The 18,713-nt window shown below is 44.9% G+C and overlaps 1 protein-coding gene across 8 annotated transcripts in view; it reads left to right on the plus strand.

Moving 5' to 3' along the window:
* The first annotated feature begins 885 nt into the window (after positions 1 to 885).
* Mknk1 (MAPK interacting serine/threonine kinase 1) overlaps positions 886 to 18,713 on the plus strand; it is a 39,251-nt gene continuing 21,423 nt past the window's right edge. Inside the window, exons 1-3 of one of the 8 annotated variants that reach the window (XM_051188493.1) lie at positions 886 to 1,015; positions 9,190 to 9,331; positions 17,803 to 17,904. In XM_051188493.1, coding sequence (XP_051044450.1) covers positions 9,298 to 9,331; positions 17,803 to 17,904 — 136 coding nt within the window. In that variant the 5' untranslated portion in view covers positions 886 to 1,015; positions 9,190 to 9,297. Of the gene's footprint in view, positions 1,016 to 9,189; positions 9,332 to 14,857; positions 14,903 to 14,943; positions 15,738 to 17,802; positions 17,905 to 18,713 lie in introns of those variants that run through there. The other 7 variants (XM_051188494.1, XM_051188496.1, XM_051188499.1 and 4 more) reach the window with 7 other exon arrangements.

The raw sequence follows: 18,713 nt of genomic DNA on the forward strand, positions 1-18,713 counted from the left end.
AGAAAAACTACATCAGAGCCTGAACTGAAGCCAAACAGCACTCTTCCCCACCTGCAGCCTGTGGAAGTGAGGCAGGGAGGCTGGCTGAGGGATTAATCTAATTAGTGTGCATGTACACACACACACACACACACACACACACACACAGCTGGTTGAGGTATTAATCTAATTAGCGTGCACACAGCTGGTTGAGGTATTAAAGAATTAGTATACACACACACAGCTGGCTGAGGTATTAATCTAATTAGAATGCACACACACAGCTGGTTGAGGCATTAATCTAATTAGTATACACATACACAGTAGGATAAGGAAGTTTGTTTTTGCTGGTATAGTGACACATGCCTTTAATCCCAGCACTCAGGAGGCAGAGGCGGGTGAGTCTGTGAGTTCGAGGCCAGCAAGGTCTACACCAGTGAATTTTAAGACAGCCAAGTCTACATAGTGAGACCGTTTCGAAAACAACACGTGTTTAATTACTGGAAGTAATGCTTTACTCATACTCTCGTGAAGTTCTGTATACACAGACCTTTACAGAAATTTTATAGCTGTGCCTGGTGGTGTGCGCCTCTGTAATCACAGAACCCTTACTGAGTAGGGAGAAAAAAAACAAAAAACAAAAACGAGTTCGGGGCCAGCCCGGGGTATTATAGCAAGGCCCTGTGTCAAAATTAAACTTTAAATGGAAGAAATTTTAGCGGAGCTGCCTTCGGGTTTAGGAAAGCCTCGTCCCGGCTCGCAGAAGTAACTATTTACACCTTCGGGATCTTACTCTCTTTGCTAGGAAAGAAGACTCGTTAAATACCTACGGCCGCTTCCATAGGCCGCGCCTGCGCAGTGTATTCGGCTCGGTCTCTGGCCACGTGTGGCCCTCAGGGCGCAGGCGTGACTCCGCCCCCACCCGCCCCTTTCTGCCCGGGCCCTCCCCCCTGAGTCTAGCTCTGCCTCTTCCGCGTTCTCGGCAGAGACCTGCAGGTGGGGGTGCGCGCGGCCGCTCCTGCGGTGGCCAGCTAAGGTAAAAGTGAGACAGCGTGGAGTCCCTCCGGGCGGAACGGGACCGGGGTCTGGAGTGCGGCGGTGCGCCCGGGAGGGGCAGTCAGGGCCTTCTGAGCAGTTCGAGGTCACGACCCGATTCCTCTGCGGAGGGACAGCCGAAGGGGACATTCTTTTAGGACTGCCCTCTGAGCTGCTTCCCTGCGGAGACTGCTGTGTGTAAAATCCCTTTCGGGACTCTCAGCCTGTGCCTGAAGATGGACTTGGATTGTGACAGGTCGGGACCCGGTGGGTACCGACAGTCCGAGCTCAGCTTGTATAGGGTTTGAGCCTCAGACCAGACAAGGATCTGCTCAAGGCGCATACAGTCCACTGGCATAAGGACGTTATAAAATGTGTATACTTCGTTGTGGCAAACTGACTATTTCCAGTTATTTTGCAATGCAATGTTTAAAAGCTCCTGCCACATTTGTCCAGCAGAGAGATGTAGGACTGTGGGTAGGATGCAGGCTCTCTTCTATAGCTGTAGGACTGTGGGCGATAAGAAGCTAGGAATGAGCGTGGGATGCTTGACTTTTGGTTCATCCATGCTTTCCCATCTCCTAACTGCATATCCTAGGACAAGTCATTTTCTCTCTGAGTCTTTATTAAAATGGATATATAATATCACTGCGGGAGTTAAGTATGATTATATGTAAATTGCCTACATGCAATGGGTACTGATACATAACTTATGATTTCTAGGAATAGAGAGTATTTTGGTCTGGCATATTTCGGGAGGCCCTAGGGAAAAGCTGATGTAACCTGAGCCTTGGAACCTCTGTGGGATTTACACACAGAATTGACCTTGTGGTATGAGGAGGGAGCTAAACCCTGTTGACCACAGGCAATGTGCCAAGCACCAGCTGAGTAGTTGACATATAGTATCTCCCTTGATCCCCAGATGTCAAGCCAAAGAGCTTCAGCCCTCTGTCCAGATCTTTAACAGCCTTTTAAAGAGCTGGTGTGATATGAAGAATAGACACACAGGGTCAAGATTGTGTATAGTCGTGAGCTAGCTGGGAACTTTGGAGCCCCTTCCCCGAATCTGCTCCCACCTCAAAGTGTCTCTTTTTATAATCAAGAGTTAGTAGCTGGGCTTTGGCTTGTGTAGGGATTATCATTGCTCTAGTGCTTTAGCAGATTTTGTAGTCAGAGGCCCAGGCAATAGCCAGCCAGACCATGGGGAGAGAAGTTCTGAGAACAAGGGGGCAAATTGCAGCACCTGCCTAGCTAGGAAGACCATGTTCTCCTATTATGTGGCCTGTAGTAATTCAGTCCTATGGCACCTTGTGTAGCTTCTTTACAGGTGCTCACACCACATCTTATGACCTCCTTGGTGAAGCCTCTCATCCTCCCGCTGAATTAGACACTCCCTTTCCAGTCTCCTATAGCAGAGACTGAAGTCCCAATAGAGTTCTTAGCAGAACTCTTGGGGTGCATTACTCATATGTACCCTGACTACAGTTGGTGGCAAGGAGCCATGCCTGTGTCATATCACCTCCTCATGGCACAGAACTGGCACATAGTAGGTCTCTATTGCTTGTGGTTAAATGAGTCAGTGGCTTTTTTTTATATACTTGCTTTGGTCATTGTTTTACAAGCTGTCAGGTTTAGAAGGAGACTGTGTTTTCCTTCGTGGCTAAGGAGGGCCCTGGTTTAGATGGATGATGCTCTACTTACAGGCATCAAAGGCACAAGGGTGCAAGAATTCTTCATGAACCAATATTCCTCGTTGCTATTATTGATTTCAAGCCCTGGTCTTGCTATTGTTGAGTTTAGTTACAAAAGAAGTTGTGATGTGTCCAGGGACCTGTATAGCCTGTGATATAGTTCATGTAAGGAAAGCTCACAGGTGGCTGACTAATCAATTGTTCTGCCCTTGGCCTTGGTAAACAGTAGTCCCTTCCATGTGGGACCAGCAGCTACAAATTCACATTTTTCGTTGCCAACAGCCCCAAAATATGGAACAGAAAGTTTTTTGTTGATCGTGTGTGTGTGTGTGTGTGTGTGTGTGTGTGTGTGTGTGTGCATGTGTGTGTATAGATTCTTGAAGGCAGAAGGAGTATAGGAACCATCTGGTTCTACTACCTTCATCTTATGGATAGGGAAAAACTGGACCAAGATTACACAAGGACTCAGTCAAAGATAGAGAATTCTAGAAGTGAAATGTCCAGACATTTGTTGTTCCCAGTTCTACTCCAGTGAATTAATTAATTTGGGCAACATCTCATCATGTGTCTCTGACTGGCATGGAATTCAGTATGTACACAAGCTGGCATTATACTCAGAGAGATCCGCCTACCTCTGCCTCCCACAGGCTGAGGTTAAAACCACCTCTGTCCTTATTTGTATTTTTAAATTATGTACATGTACACATGAGTGCAGGTGCCTGGGAAACTGGAAGAGAGTGTTGAATTCTCTGGAGCTGGCATTACAGATCGTTTTGAGCCACAACATGATTGTTGGGAACTGAACTCAGTCCTTTGCAAGAGCAGCACTTGCCCTTAACTGAGCATCTTTCTGGCTCTACTAAATAAAAGAAAAAAACTTAATTAATTTTAACTCTTTGAGATGGAATCTCTCGGTGATGCCTACACTGGCTTCTAATTACTAAGCTCAAGTGATTACCCTGCCTCTGAGGCCTTCCAACTAACTGTACAGCGTTGATAAAGCTAACACTTATCAAGTACTTACTGTGGACTGGACTGTAGTTTTAAGTACCTTAAACTATTTTATAGACTCAGAAACAATGGCAGGTAGGCATCATTTCCATTGTTTTCTGATCCTGTAGTTGTGTTTTTAGTATGGTTGTCATGGCAGTCAACTACCCAATGGAAAGAGCAGTTTTCTGGAGAGCTTTGCTCCTGGAGCCCTCTTCTGGGAGTACAAGCCATCTTCCCAGCAGTGTCTCCCTGAACACTGAAGAGATATCCCAAGAGAAGTCCATGATGTGCCGGAAGGATGAACAAAGAGATGAAGGAAGTCCACCATGAGTACTAAGTTTGAAAATATAAATATACTTAACAAAACTCCCCATTGGTGCTTAGCTCTATGGTAGATCCCTGGCCTGGCGTTCACAAGACTCCACCTTTGATGCCCAGGAACACACACACAAAAAAATGTCTGTTTGTTATCAAGCAATAAAATGCCACAGTTCTAGGGGAAACTCAGTCCTGGATCTTTCAGTAAAGATTCCCAATGTGTGTGACATAGAAAGATTCAATTCAGCAACACGTATGAAGCTTTTGCCATGAATGAGCCTCTAGTATTGAGAAATACACACATCAAGATGACAACATGGTTTTTGTGCTCTTCTATAAGTAATTGTCTCCTCGAAGCTTTCTCCCTCGTGTATAATTAGGGAGATGGATCAGTACATAAATAACTGAAATAAGACTGACTTGGGTAAATGAAGTAAGGAATGTAAACCAAGTGGGAGTTTGGGAGGAGGAGAAATCAATCCCTACATGACCAGATTCCTGCAGGTGGAGAAGATGGACATGGAGGGCGTTCCCTCCTGGGAGGAAGGGCAGCTGGAGCTGTATCTGGAGGCAGAAATGTATGGAAGGGGACCACACACATGAGGGCATAGGCGCACTGAGGAAGAGAAGGGGCTCTGCTGATGTGGGGAGAGGAGGCCACCATTCATCAAGTGTCTGCTTTGTGGCCTGCCGTGAGCCACATACTTTGCACACTATAATTTACTTAATCCTCACAACCTCTGTAATAGAAGAATATTTATCCCCAATTTAAAGACTAGGAAACCAGACCTCAGAAAGATTAAAGTAGCTTCACTAAAGTCAGATAAAGCTAGTAAGCTGACAGCATGGTTCAGACCCACCTAGGAGTGCTGAATTCAAAGGCTCCTGTTCCCATTATGCTGTAGGGCTCTAGATGCCATGACGAGGCCTCTGTTGATTGTGGCTATGGGACAGAGGCTATCTGGGACAAAGAAGCATCCAGAATAGGGACATGAATGAGGAAGCTTCAGCTGTAAAGTGCCTGAGATACCTGATCTCAGTCTGCTTGTGTAGGCTGTGTGAACCTATGGCTGCTGTCACAATGCTGTCAATCAGTGCATCTCTGTCCTTAGCTCTTATGATCTTAGACTGAGTCTATAGAGGCTGTGGGCACCCTTGGATTTTAGGTACAGATCCTGAGGTAAAATTGACAGAATCACAATGCTCCTACCCCCCTCCCCCACTAAAAAGATAAACAAGAATCTGTAATGGAAAGAGTTGTAGCCAGGAGTCTGGCCTTCAGTCCAGGTATTACTCATCCCCCATCGTGTTTCTCAGCCTTCTTCCCCAGGACAAAGGGTTTGGGCTCACTTGACAGGTCTTCTCTTTTGCTAATGCTCTCTCTGCCTTAGACTGTCTAAAGGTGCAGTAGAGAGGATGAACCTGGACTCAGAAAGAAGTGTTTAAACTCCAGCCTCTCCTCCCTGTGCAGAAGCTGTAGGTCATATACAAACTTTAAATCAGACTGTCTGGGTTTGAATTCTGCCTCCATCACTGGCTAGCCATATGACTTGGACAAGTTATTTAACTGTGCCTAGTTTCAGATTTCTTCACCTGGAAAATGGGGTACAGATATTCCCTACCTCATGGGGCTGCTATAAGAACTAAAATGACATTAAGCAGCTCAGTGACCAGCAGGTATTAGATGCTTCGTGAACAATAGTTATATCAGTAACAATATTAGTAGTTGCATTAATACCCCATTTGGCACTAATTTCATAGGACGTGTATTTATTAGGGCCATTCTCCCCACTGTCTTACTCTGACATTGCTCTTTTCTCTTTTCATTGCCACATCAAGACATTTAGAAATGCTAGGTGATTCTATCACAGGGTTCCAAAGCATGGCACCACTTAAAGTACTTGGTGGGGAACAGTCAATAAAAAAGCCAGTGGCTTGATAGAAAATCTCACCTGGCCTGTGTTTTCCACACCTCTCCCCACAGTAAACAAGAGAGCAGGTGTTCGTTTCCTTTTGCCCAGCCTTCAGCAAAAGTGCCAAGCAGGGCCTCTTCAGTTCACTTGCCAAAAGGAAAAACAGTATGGTGTCTCCAGAAAGTGGGATCTAACTTAGCTCCTCCATCTTAAACCCCTCCAGCCCTAACTTAAGCGAGTTCTTATTGTTCTGTTTTCCATGAATATGGAAAAGTTCCTACTGATTATAAAGGGGGGATGAGATCAAGATTTTCTCATGAGAACCTTTTCTGTACTTAAAGCCAGAATCCAGTTAGGCCTCATCTTTGCTCTGCTGGGGCAACACCGCCTGGCTGCTTTTACCTCATCCCCAAAACCTATTTTCCGTCACTTGGATCACATTGGTTATGCTTCTTTTCTTTCTCTGAGGTTTTCCCTCTTCCTGGCGGTGACCCAGACTATGCCAAGTCTGCAAATAATAGCCCAGCTAAAACAGTTTAAGGGAGAATGCTTCAGAAGTCTCCTTGATTCATTAAGCAACAACCCTGTGCTAGATAGAGAGACCCAGAGCTGACTCAGGTTAGTCCACTCTGTCCCTGGCTAGGTTGGCCTAAGGGGAGACCATGCTAACTCATCACAGGTATTCTGGGTGAGTTATGCACACTTGGGGGAAGCTGGAAATAATTTAAAGCAGTCAAGTAGAAGCAGCCCTTTGGCCCTGTGGCTGGACTGCAGGTAAAGACTTCAGGACAAGAATGGAAGCATAGTGTAGGAAAGCTGATCTGGGCAGTGTAAGGGAGGCCCGAGTCACCCCAGCAGAGTCAGTGGCACCTATTAGACATCTAGCAAAGACATACCAAGCTCAGGTTTGACTTTGGAGATTAAGAGTGGAAATGCCATAAACCTTAGCCTTTTCTGTGTCCTCCAATGCTCTCTGTCTTGAAAGTCAAGTGATTGGTCCCTTGCGTTCTTGGTGAACAGCTAAAGTGGCCCAAAGAAATAGGAGTGGTGACAGAACAATCAGGCTAACTTGGCCCTTAGATTCCCGTGAGTATATCTAAAACCTCCTCTCTGCTTTTGACCATTGCTAATACCATGTGCTCTCTTGCTGTCCAGATGTAGTTTCCAGAATGTGTAGGTTACTTTTCAGAGCTATGGTTGACACGGGGAAGCTATCTCACAGGTATAATGGGAGTTACGGAGTGCCTCTTAAATGCCAGGCATTGCTGTCACAAGTTTGATATATACAATCTACTTTAATCCTCACAGCATACGTTATTGCCCCTGTTTTGTAGATGATGACAGGGGAAAAGGGTTAAGGAGTATGTCCAGTACTGCCTTGCCAGTAGATGTCAGGGCCAGAAGCTGAATCTCGACTCTAATGTTTGAAAGTCTATATGCTTTCTACTTCCTCAGCCCCAGAGTGACTCCAAATGTCTGGGTAATACAAAGTCTGTAATGGCATTCTGAATCTTGCTTTTTTTTTTTTTTTTTTTTTTTTTTTTTTTTTTTGTCTTTATAGTAGACTAGTTGTTAACAAACTGGTTTGCCAACTATTTTTGTAGAGACTGCAAGCTAAGAGTGTTTTCTTGCAGCTTGAATTGGTTGGAGATGGAGAATCAAGAGGGGATGAACATTTTGTGAGACATGAAACAAATGTGAAATTCAAACACTGGTTTCCATAATTAAACTTGACATATGTCATAATCGTTCATTCACCTACAAACTGTGGCTTCACTCTACTTTACAAAGGCTAAACTGAACGGCTGAAGCAACAACCATGTGGTACACAAAGTGTGAAATATCTGGCCCTTTACAGAAAAATAATTGCTAGCCTCTAGTAACACTAAAGGCAACAAGTTAAAGCAAAAAGATGTTCAAGGCTGACCCGAAGGGCAGTGGTGGGAACAGGAAAGCATAGCAGCTAAACTAGAAAGGAGCCTGGGAGATTCCTTTGGGAACAAAAGCACAATAGATAGGGCTGTCCAACGTGCTGAAGTCTAACAAGCAATGAACAGGATACTTTGTGGATGAAGTAATTCGTTCAGAAGAACTGGAGCCCTTTTGTGCCAGATGCTGTGTTAAATGCTAGGAATATCTAACTGGAAATATCTACATCTTGCCTTTGAGGAGCTTGTAGCCTGGCGGGAGAATCATGGTGTGTATTTTGTGTCGTAATGGAATGCTGTGAGCTAGGTGAGATGCTGAACAGAATAGAAAAGGAAGTCCAGAATTGCTTCTAAAGTTGATAGGATCCTCTCGGTAATTTGCTATGGGCCTTGAAAGATAAATAGGAATTCCTTTACAAGAAGCGATAGGCAAGGCTGAGGGAAGGCCTGGAACATGAGCATTTGGAACTTATGTAGATGGGGGAGAAATGATTTAGTGGTTCTATAGCTAAATGACTGGAAGGATGATGCAGTCAACAGAGAAGAAGAGAAATCAGAAGGAAGGAAGCTGTGGTGAGGGCTGGGGACAAGTCCAACTTGGGAAATGTGATTTGAGATAATGTTGAAATGCATCCAGTTTCCAGTTAGAAACCTTAGAAATTTTGGCACAGAAGCCCAGAATTCAGACTTCAGCACGTTTTCAGTGTTTTTCCTCCAGGGAAAAGGAGAAATGCAAGTATGTTTCACTGAGAAAAAGCTGAGCAACTTTGACACATGATAAGCCAGGGGAGGTAAAAATAGCACTGAATCTACAGAAAATCCACATCAGGAATCAGCAATGATTGGTTTTGGCACAAAACTCTCCATTCTCAGCACCCGCTGCTCTCAGGGTCTGCTTTATCTTGCTGGCACTGTTGCCTCTTGCCTGTGAGATTTGGGCCTGACTACTAGGAGCTAGAGCTCCTAGGGAGCCAGCACTTAAGCGTCTTTCACAAGCAAGCAGCTGGGGAGTGTCAGCTTGAACCCTCTATGTGAGCCATGAGAAGGGTCCATCTCTGCCACACTGGCAAATTACAGCTTTTAGTGTCTGGATCCACAATGAGTGCAAATCTGAAATTTCTTTATTCAGACACCTGATAAGTCTTCTAGTGCTTAGCATAAGTATTTTCAGTTGCCCATTGGTTTTAAAGCCCAGGGACATCTGTGACTCCTGTGTACACATCTGCTTCGTAGTGTAACTCACAGAGCAGGGCACTTGTGTTGATCAGGGTCTCCTCTGGTCCTCTTGAAGAGGCCATCAGTCTCACACCCTCTCTACTCTGCTTCTTGAAGTTTTCCATGCTGGATGGGATGAACCAGAGGCAGGTGGCAAACTGAAGGACATTGGCTGGGGGCAGAGGCCAGCAGGTAGCTCACTGTGTCTGGAAGACACCAACCTTCATGAGCCTCGTTGCTGAGTGGAAGAGCTTTGTGGGTAAGATTGGGTGAACAATTTACCTACTCCCCCTCTTTTTTAAACCACATCTTTTATTATTTATTCTGCGTCCATTGAGGATGGGTGTGTTGTGCTGTTTGTGGAGGTCACAGGACACCGTTCAAGTGTCAGTTCTCATCTGCCACGTGGGTCCCAGAGATCAGACATCATCAGGCTTGGAGACATATCCCTTTATCCACTGAGCCATCATACCATCCCTCACTTACCTTTTTATTTTATTTTATTTTATTTTACGTTACTTTGAATTGAACTTCTCTCCTACTTCTAGAAAGGAGTGTGTTCAAGGTCATGTAAGCAGTTGATGGTTTTCAGTATTTGCTTGGGCAGCTTGGCTTACCCATCTCAGGTCCCAGTAACTTCCTGTGACAGTTACATAGTAGACAGGATCACATTTCTTCTGGAGCAAATTGGCAGAGGGGCAAAAGGAAAATAGAACAGTAAGTAAAACATGTTTATTTCCTCTTGACTATAAAAGTAAATCTACCACATCATAACAAGATAAACAGCAGAAGTGTAAGAAGGGAAATTCTTGTCCCCATGGAGTCTTGTTCTTCCCAAGGAAATGTTGAAAATTCCGTTTGTTTTTTATATCTCACACATGGCACACACACTGAATCTGTGACATGTTCTGTGTTTTGTTCTAGCTGGAAGCCCCATCATGTCTGACAGGTTATCAGTCAAGCCTCAGTGACTGATTTGGGACACATGAGGATTGAGTAATTGTTTTAGCCTGGCCTGTGCTTTCTCGTAATACTCAACTGCTGTGTGTGACCTGTCTTCACCTGAAGCTTTCTGGTGGCACTGCCATCATACCCTGCTCCCCACTCCCAGAACTGCCCCTCACCGCCAGAGTTCTCCCCTTCCCTGATGACACTGCTGCTGTTGAAAAGTGCTTATTCATTCACCTGCATTGAAACCCATTCTGTGTCAGGTTCATGTTAAGCCATGGGGGTCAGAGAAGAATCAGACATTGTCCTCTCTTTCAAGAATGGTCATAACTGCCAAGCACGGTGTCTGCTGTGTCCAGTTGTTTAGAAGGACCATTTCTACCTCTGTGGCTTCCTCCCTTGCTCTATAACATGCCCGCTGCCCTCCCCTCCAGTGTAGGCCTTCCTTACCTCTCACTGGCCTGTTGCAGTAGCTTCAGTGTACCTGTCTCTCAGCAGCTGCTGTTTGCACTGTATATCACAGCCAGCTTGAAGGCCTGCCTCCCTCCTCATCGCCTAGCCACGTGTTATTTGTTGTTGCTCAGTGACAGTGAGGAAGATGTTGATGCCTTAGTACAAGTCAAGACAGTGGCATGGAGCTGTGCTCACAGCCATGTTGTTCCTCCCTGCCATCTACTTAACAGCCGTTCACTTAAGAATGTCCTTGATGAAGCAGCAGGAGATGCTAATTTTACTGGGTCTCACCTGAGAATCATCTTCTAATTCTGTATGATATACAGACGATACACTTACAGGGCACTTCTTTGTGTAGCAAAGCACAATGATGACATACCAAGGGATGGCACTTGTAAGCACTGTTTGAATTGTAAGATGAGCAAAAAGCAGCTGTTGTCATTTTTCTGTGGAAGAATGATTGATGGTTATTAAGGAGAGGAAGAAGGCAGGGACCAGTGTTAGAGGACCCTGTGAACTGTATTAATGGGCTTAGATGGCTAACTTAGCTTGTTTTTCCCAGCCTTTATATTGTGCTTCCTACCCAAGCCCTGCCCCTTGCTATGCTGTGTTTTGCATTCTGTAAGCACACACTTCCTGTTTCTGCTTCCATATTGTTGTGATGTCACTCCTTTCACTCGGAATTGCAATGTGGCTGTGAAGGCTCCTTATGATTCTAGGATCAGAGCAGAGGGAAAAGATGAGTCTGAGTGTTTGCTCTGGGCATCTGAGTATCACTGCCTGTGAAATATCTCCCTGATGCTGTTTTCACTGCAGCTGTGTTGAACCACATGGCCCAGGCTTTCTACATATGGAGGCTGTCTTAGTTAGGGTTTCTATACTGTGAAGAGATACCAAGACCATGGCAACTCTTATAAAGGAAAACACTTAATTGGGATGCCTTACAGTTTCAGAGGTTCAGGCCATTATTATCTTGGCAGGACATGGCAGCATGCAGGCAGACATGATAATGGAGAAGGAGCTGAGAATTCTACAGTTCTTGATCTGCAGGTAGCAGGAAGTGAACTGTGATACTGGACGTAGTTTGAGCATAGGAGACCTCAAAACCCATTCCCACAGTGACACATTTCCTCCAGCAAGGCCACACCTCCTAATAGTGCCATTCCCTTTGGGGGCCATTTTCTTTTAAACCACCACAAGGTCCTAAAATAAAAAAATCATCCCTCCACTCTGTGGAATCTCACAGACTGTGAGATTAGATGGGGCTTATTTCACACATGGCTCCTGACATTATTGTCTGTTAAATTTGATGAGCTTCTGCTCAAATATGCCTTCTCCTTTTCCCTTACACCCAGTGATGTCATCAGAAACCACACCTACCAATTCCCAGGTCAGATGGGAGATGTCACATTGCACTTCATTCTAGACTGTCTTAAATAATGTGCTTAGACATTGGTTTGTAATTTATCTTCTATAAGATGACAAAACACAAAATACTAAGGTATCTCAGGGCAAGAAGAGGCTTCTGGCAGGTTAAAATTAATTAATATAGTAGTGAGGATGTGACTATTAGGCCTTTGTGCTTAGGTAAGCTAAAAGAGAGCTGCCCAACATGCGAGAAAGTGTGAACAGGGAGCTTAGGGACTGGAGGCCTGCTGAGAGATCAGAGTCTCATGGTCCTTGTCTTGTTAGAGTTTCTGTTGCTGTGATGAAATACCATAAGCAAAATCTAGTTGTGGAGGAAAGGGTTTATTTCAACTTATACTCCCAGGTAACAGTCCTTCATTGAAGGAAGTCAGGGCAGGAACATGGAGGCAGGAACTGATGCAGAGGCCATGGAGGGGTGCTATTTACTGACTTGCTCCCCATGGCTTGCTCAGCCTGCTTTCTTGTAGAACCCAGGAACACCAGCCTGAGGATAGCTCCACCTATAATGGACTGGGCCCTCCCCCCATTAAATACTAATTACAAAAATGCCCTACAGCCATGGAGGCATTTTTCTCAATTGAAGTTGCCTTCTTTCAGATGACTCTACTTTGTATCAAGTTGGCATAAAATTAGTCAGCACAGTACATCAATAAAGAACCATTGTACCAAGATTTATAAACAATAGGATTGGTGCCTGGTTGTCACCAGCTACCATCTTTGCCTTCCAGCATTAGTGTCTGAGAACAGCGTCATTATGGGTTAGAATTCCTGAGCCCAGAGTCTAGGCTTAAATTCTAGCACTGCTGTTTACTCACTAGATGATCAAGGCATGAATATCACTGTTACCCATTTGTATCAGTTCCTCCATTTGTAAAATGTGGGCCAGAATTAGCTTACCTCAGAGTTGTGCAGAGTGCATCAGTGGGTCTGTGGAGTATAGAAACTGTAAAGGGCTTCAGACATTGCCTGGCAGGTGAGGACCACGTGAGAGTGTGCACTGTAAATGCTAGGGTAGTGTGCACCATAGCTTCTGTTGCCACAGAGGCACAGATGACCCAGTCTCCCATGTTCCTTCTTCCCTTGTCTTACACGCCTTACTCCACCCCTTCCTTTGTGTGTCAAACTTCCTTCAGTTCCTCCATTTCCTTTTCTGTCTGTGGTTTGTTACGGTTGCTGCTGAGGATGGGGCCCCGGGGTCCTGTGTGTGGTAGACAAACACTCTTACTAAACTACTCCCAGCCCCCCCACACACACACACCCCGGTTTCCTCCCATTGTCCATTCTCCTCAGCTGACCCTGAGGACGAAGCTGAGTTTGTCTGATTATGCCCTGTAACCTGCTCTCCACCATCCTTCCTTCAGAATGAAGGAAGAACTCAGGCAGATTGGGATCCTCAAAGAGCTCCGGAGTTGGAGCAGGGAGGGAATAAGCTATTTGCAGAGCTGAGTGAACCAGATGACCCTCTGGCATCATACATGAGCTATGACAGCTGGCAATCTGTGTATAGACTCAGGTCTGGTAACCTGAGGGACAGTGGGGCTTGTAAGGTGTAGGGTTTTTCCTCCCGCCGCTGGTCTGGTCCCGTAGCCGCATCAGTCCCAATTAACACACTGAGACTCTGTATTTGATATAATTTTGTTGGCCCGTTATTAGTTTTTTATCGGCTAGTTTTGTCTTAATTATTAATCCATTTTTATGTATTTCCATGTGGTTTCACCTACTGGGGAGTGGAGCAGGCATCTGGTCTCCCCTGTCTCTCCATGCTGACTCCTCCTTACTACTTCCTCTTTCCTCCTTGTCTCCTAGTCCCTCCTATCTTCCTTTCCTATTGGCCAACAGTGCTTTATTCATTAACCAATATGAGAAACATATACAGAATGACACCTCCCATCATCTCCTCTTTTCTGTCTAAAACAAAGAGAAGGGTTTTAACCTTAACATAGCAAAATATATAACATAACAGTTATCAAATAAGAATCACAGTTAACAATATTTAGTCCATTAACATTTAGCAAGATTTAAGAAAATATCCCATCATCTATTTTATCTTTGTGAGTCTAAAGACCTATATGTAACTTATCTTTAAACCTAACTAAGGAAAACTATAACCATAACTATCTGTCTTCAACTCCTTTAAAGACCACAGAAGGATAGTATATAAACTCTAGAAATGACAGAGACATCTTGCCTTGTCAGTCATCTGAAGTTCTTTTGTAATTTTTCATCTTTAGCCCATAGGCCATAGTGTATCTAGTAGACTCTTCAGTAAAGTAGGAAACCTTAAACTGTCTTTTTGTATTGGCAGTTTGTTAGTCACTTTTCTCTGTGTCCTGTAAACTGTCTGGCCGACTCTTCCATGAAGCAGGAACTCTGTAGTAATGTCCATCTTGAATCAGTAGTCACTTTTCTGTGGGTCCTGCATGTCCAGTTTATACAGTATAAAGTTAAACAGTCCAGACAAGAGCAGTATCTTGTCTAATGGCTTGTCTTTTCATATTAGAAGTAAACTTCATAATGCATTTCTTTAATGTTCATTTTTCTTTTTTCTTTTTGGTGTAGGTGGTGTTGTCAGGAGTAGTTATGTCTCATTGTCAAGAAAAACCCTAAACCATTTTAAATGCCATATTCTGTAGGTCTATGAAAGATTTGAAGAATGTCTATTTATCTTAAATGCATGTCTGTATATCTAAAAATTCTAACTAACTTAACAATAAGTTTTGACTATTATGAATAGTTATCTAAAATCTGTACTAAATTATACATTACATCCCTAAATGAGCTATATAAACACAATGCCTAAACAAGAGGAGAAATATACATATCACAAAATTGACCTTAAATTGTATCAATAAATGAAAATTCATTTTAAAACAAAGTATTTATATCTATACCATATTCTCTTTTTTTACCTTTAAAAAGGGCTTGGTTGTAGTCATTAACTATTTATAACCAACCCCTCACATCACCTCATCTAAAAGAGGACCAGGCTTCTAGAAAACAAGTTAAAGAGCTTTTGTGTCTGAGACCTTTTTGGAGAGGGAGTGTGGTAGAGTCTATAGGGCTCATAGCCCAGACCACCCTTTCCCTGCATCATCTGCAAGGCACATGCATACCCTCATTTCTTTCAGAATGTGCAGTGGGCACCTAAGGGGTCTGTGTGCCATGCCTCATATGTGCCATACACTATTTCCATTTCAGTGATGTTTGTGATGGATGGCGTTCATCTGATGCTGTACTGTGACTTATAGAAGAGACAGAGGTGCATAGGAGACCGTAGGAACACCGGGGATGATCAAGAAAATCAGTTTTAGTGGAGCTTCTCTTGGAGACTTGGGAACAGAGGCTGGAATACCAGCCACTAGTTTTATACAGTACAATCCCATTTGTCTCATGCCTGACTTCCAGAGTGATTGATTGCACACACCATAACTCATCTGGAGTTATTGGAGAGCTGTGTGGGATAAGGACTTTTGAGCTGGCTTGGATGGCCAGGAAGAATTCGTACACCAGGGGAATCGGGGAGGTCAAGGTGCAGTGATTGTGGGGCTTCCCTGAGGGTGCATTTGTCCAATAGCTGGGACATACTGAATTAAGGTATCTGTGATAAAACTAGAGTGTGACCCACCTCATTCGCAGTAACCTCTCCCACCCCATAATTCTTGCTATGAAAATGCAGGAAGTTCTGCACGTTTCTTCCATTTCACTGCTTTCCTACGTTTCCTTCCTAGTTTCAAAAAACAACTGTCCCTCAACAAGTTCTGTTTGCAAGGAAAACCTTAGCCGTTTGTCCATTCTGGCGTACCTTCTTCCATTGAGATCCATGCAGAATAGACCAGGTACTCTGTCTTTGTGTGTGAAGCCATAAAATCTAATATTGAGTGTGTGGCTCTGCCCAGGGGTACGCTGCTTCCACCGGAGGCCCCACGGTCCTGCTGTGGTAAAGAGCACATATAAATTGCTGCTAACAGGGTTTTCTATCTAGAGCTGTAAGTATGTCTGAGAGTCCCCTGTGAGTCACAATGCCGCCAGCTCTCCTGCTATTCTCCACACTGCCCGCCCGTTGGCTGTTTGGTTTGTCCACAGGCCACTAATCGGAATGTGGCCAGGGGAGGGTACAGGAGCTGAAAGCACAGTCTGTTCACTCCACTCTGGGTTTGCAGCACTGGTGAGAAAATAGTTGGGACAAGCGTTGACACTAGATTGTACACCAAAGGGACAGTCGTCCAGTCCAGTACCGTCCAGCCCCGTCCCATCCCCCTCCTCCAGTCCTTCAACGATGAATGACCTGTGCTTCATTTCCAAGGAATGTCTCACAATGTCCTGTAAATGCATCTGGATGGTATTTTCCTTGTAATTTACCTTATGAGTGTGGCTACTTCAGCAGCAGTATTTAATCCTCTGAGAGTCATAGGGCATTGTTGGCCCCAGGTGGAACGTGTGCTTGAAGCTGTTGGCAGGAGTAGCATTTTTAGACACTCTGAATTCTTTTTATCCGTGGTTTGTTTGTTTGTTTGTTTGTTTGTTTGTTTGTTCGTTCTCTATTCTGGAGTGTAATTGAAAACCTGCTGTTACCAGTTCCCTAAAATGGAAGGGGGGTTGCATCTAGAAGAGCAGTCAGATGCTCGGCTGCTTAACTGTGCTTTCTGGATTGTAGTGTTGAAAGTGTCATTCTGAATGCTTCCTGCTAACAGCCACCAAGTGCTGGCCTCTATGAGCAGCATGTATTTGGGTAGTGGCACTAAGCAATCTTCCATGGGATCCTTGGAGGAGGGAGTGGGCCTTCCCCTCAGTGAGCAAAGAGCCAGATTCCATTTTGAACTTCTCAGGAAAACAACCCTCAGAGCCTATGTTTATTGAAGTTTGGTGTAAAAGTCTCTCACATCCTCTGCCCATCAGCTCTCGGGTGCCTCTATTTTAGAAGGATGTAGAGGCTTAATCACCCTGGTGGGGATTTAGACCCAGAGACTTCAGAGAAATCTTATTATTTCTAACTGCAGGCAAAGAGTATTAAGGCTCTACTCTGGATCAGGGGCATGACATGTTCTATAAGTAATTTATCTTTAGCAGGGGAAGGCCCCTACTAGACTGGCCTAGAAACAAAACTGTGATTGGCTCTCCTTTTCTGTTTCCTGCTCCTGCTGCTTCGTTCTGTCCTGACCCTTCCTGCCCAGTATGTCCCCTGTCTGTGTCCGCCAGCATGGGAGCCAGGTGCCTGCCAGGGAGAGATAATGATGTTTTCACAATAAGTGACCTCATCCAACAGCCTGTCTTAGACTTGTCAGCTGCAGGCCTCCCTGCACTCTTTCAGGAAGGACCAGGAAAGTAGAGGATGATGTGGCACTGGATCTGTGCTCCTGGAGTGAAGGAATTGGAGGATATTCTCAGCCCAGCCCCCTACCCTCTTGTCGTCTTTGAGGATAAGGCAGGCTCTATAGAGGCCTTTCACAGCCCCCAGTGAATAGCCATGCAAATATTGCTCGGCTTCTGATTTTACCATCCCGTTCTATTCCTGGCCCCTTCCTTATCTAGCTCCTAGCCCCAGGGACGCTCCCTTTCTCATGATCACAGGTGGGCCCTGCTTGTAGATTGTTTGTTGTTTGGGGGACTCTGGTTTAGCTGGTGGCAGATCTAAATCCATGTGCTAATGAGCTTGGCAAATGCAGGCTTCTGGTTGCCTCTCCTAATCTAGCTGCCTGTCTGAGTCCCTTCCCACAGTTAATGATCTCCTATAATGGTTTTGCCTTTAGTTTTGCCTTCTGGGTCAAAACAAATCAATATCCCTCACAGATATTTAAAACCATCAGTATAAAGCTCCTGGGTCTCTCTGTTTTCTCCTTCTGGGTAAACTCACTGCTTGATCGGTACAATGCAATTTTCCTTATGTTCCCTCTTGTCTCCCAGAGATGGGCAGCAGTGAGCCCCTTCCCATCATGGATAGTGACAAGAGGAGGAAGAAGAAACGTAAGACCCGGGCCACTGACTCTCTGCCAGGAAAGTTTGAAGGTTGGTCTGGGCCTAAATGCTGCAGGAGGGGAGGAGCATCTCTGCTATCCACAGGACCAAATTCCAGGACACCTCACCTTAGAGCTAGGCCGTCCCTGTGATTAATAAGCCAGATGAGTGAGAAATGATCAAGAGGGAGAAAGGATGGGCTCAAACCCTTAGGCGTGGCCTCCTCTGAGTGGTGTGAGCATCACCTCCACGGCAGGAAAACCAGCCTGTGGGAGCAGATGTGAGCCACCTCCTTGTGGTTCCTGGAAGGCTGGGAGGCAGAAGAACCAGAAAAGATGAAGGGGAAGCGCTGAGGCCACAGCTGCAGTGACACTGCAGTCTTCTCTAAGTGGGGAACTGGCCTGCAGAGGCTGCAGTGACTTGTGCTGCATGTGCTTGGCTCCTTCTGAGAATTCATTGCATCCAGGGGACATGATGTTGCATCATCAGACATTTTCGATGACCAGGCTCAAGGCACTAGGCTGGGGGCTGCCAGGACTATCTCTGAGCATTAGATGAGAAGATGTGAATCGCTGGGTGTTTCTCCTAAGTGGTCAGAAGATCAGCAGTCACTTTTAGGAATAGCATATCCCTTTATGTGGTTTTTCACTGTGTGACTTGAAGTAGCTTCCCCTCATGAGTTCTCTTCCTAGCCTTGCATACATACCAGCAAATTGATAGTTTGTAGAACGTTCTGATAACAAACCCTGTCTAAATTGGGAATACTTTAATCACCTAACATCCTGGGGTGTGTAACAGGCCATTACGGAAGGATGCTCTGAGAGAGAACCCTGCCATTTAAATCAACTACAAGTAGTAGT

This window comes from Phodopus roborovskii, unplaced genomic scaffold, assembly GCF_943737965.1.
Source record: "Phodopus roborovskii unplaced genomic scaffold, PHOROB, whole genome shotgun sequence".
Taxonomy (NCBI): Eukaryota; Metazoa; Chordata; class Mammalia; order Rodentia; family Cricetidae; genus Phodopus; species Phodopus roborovskii.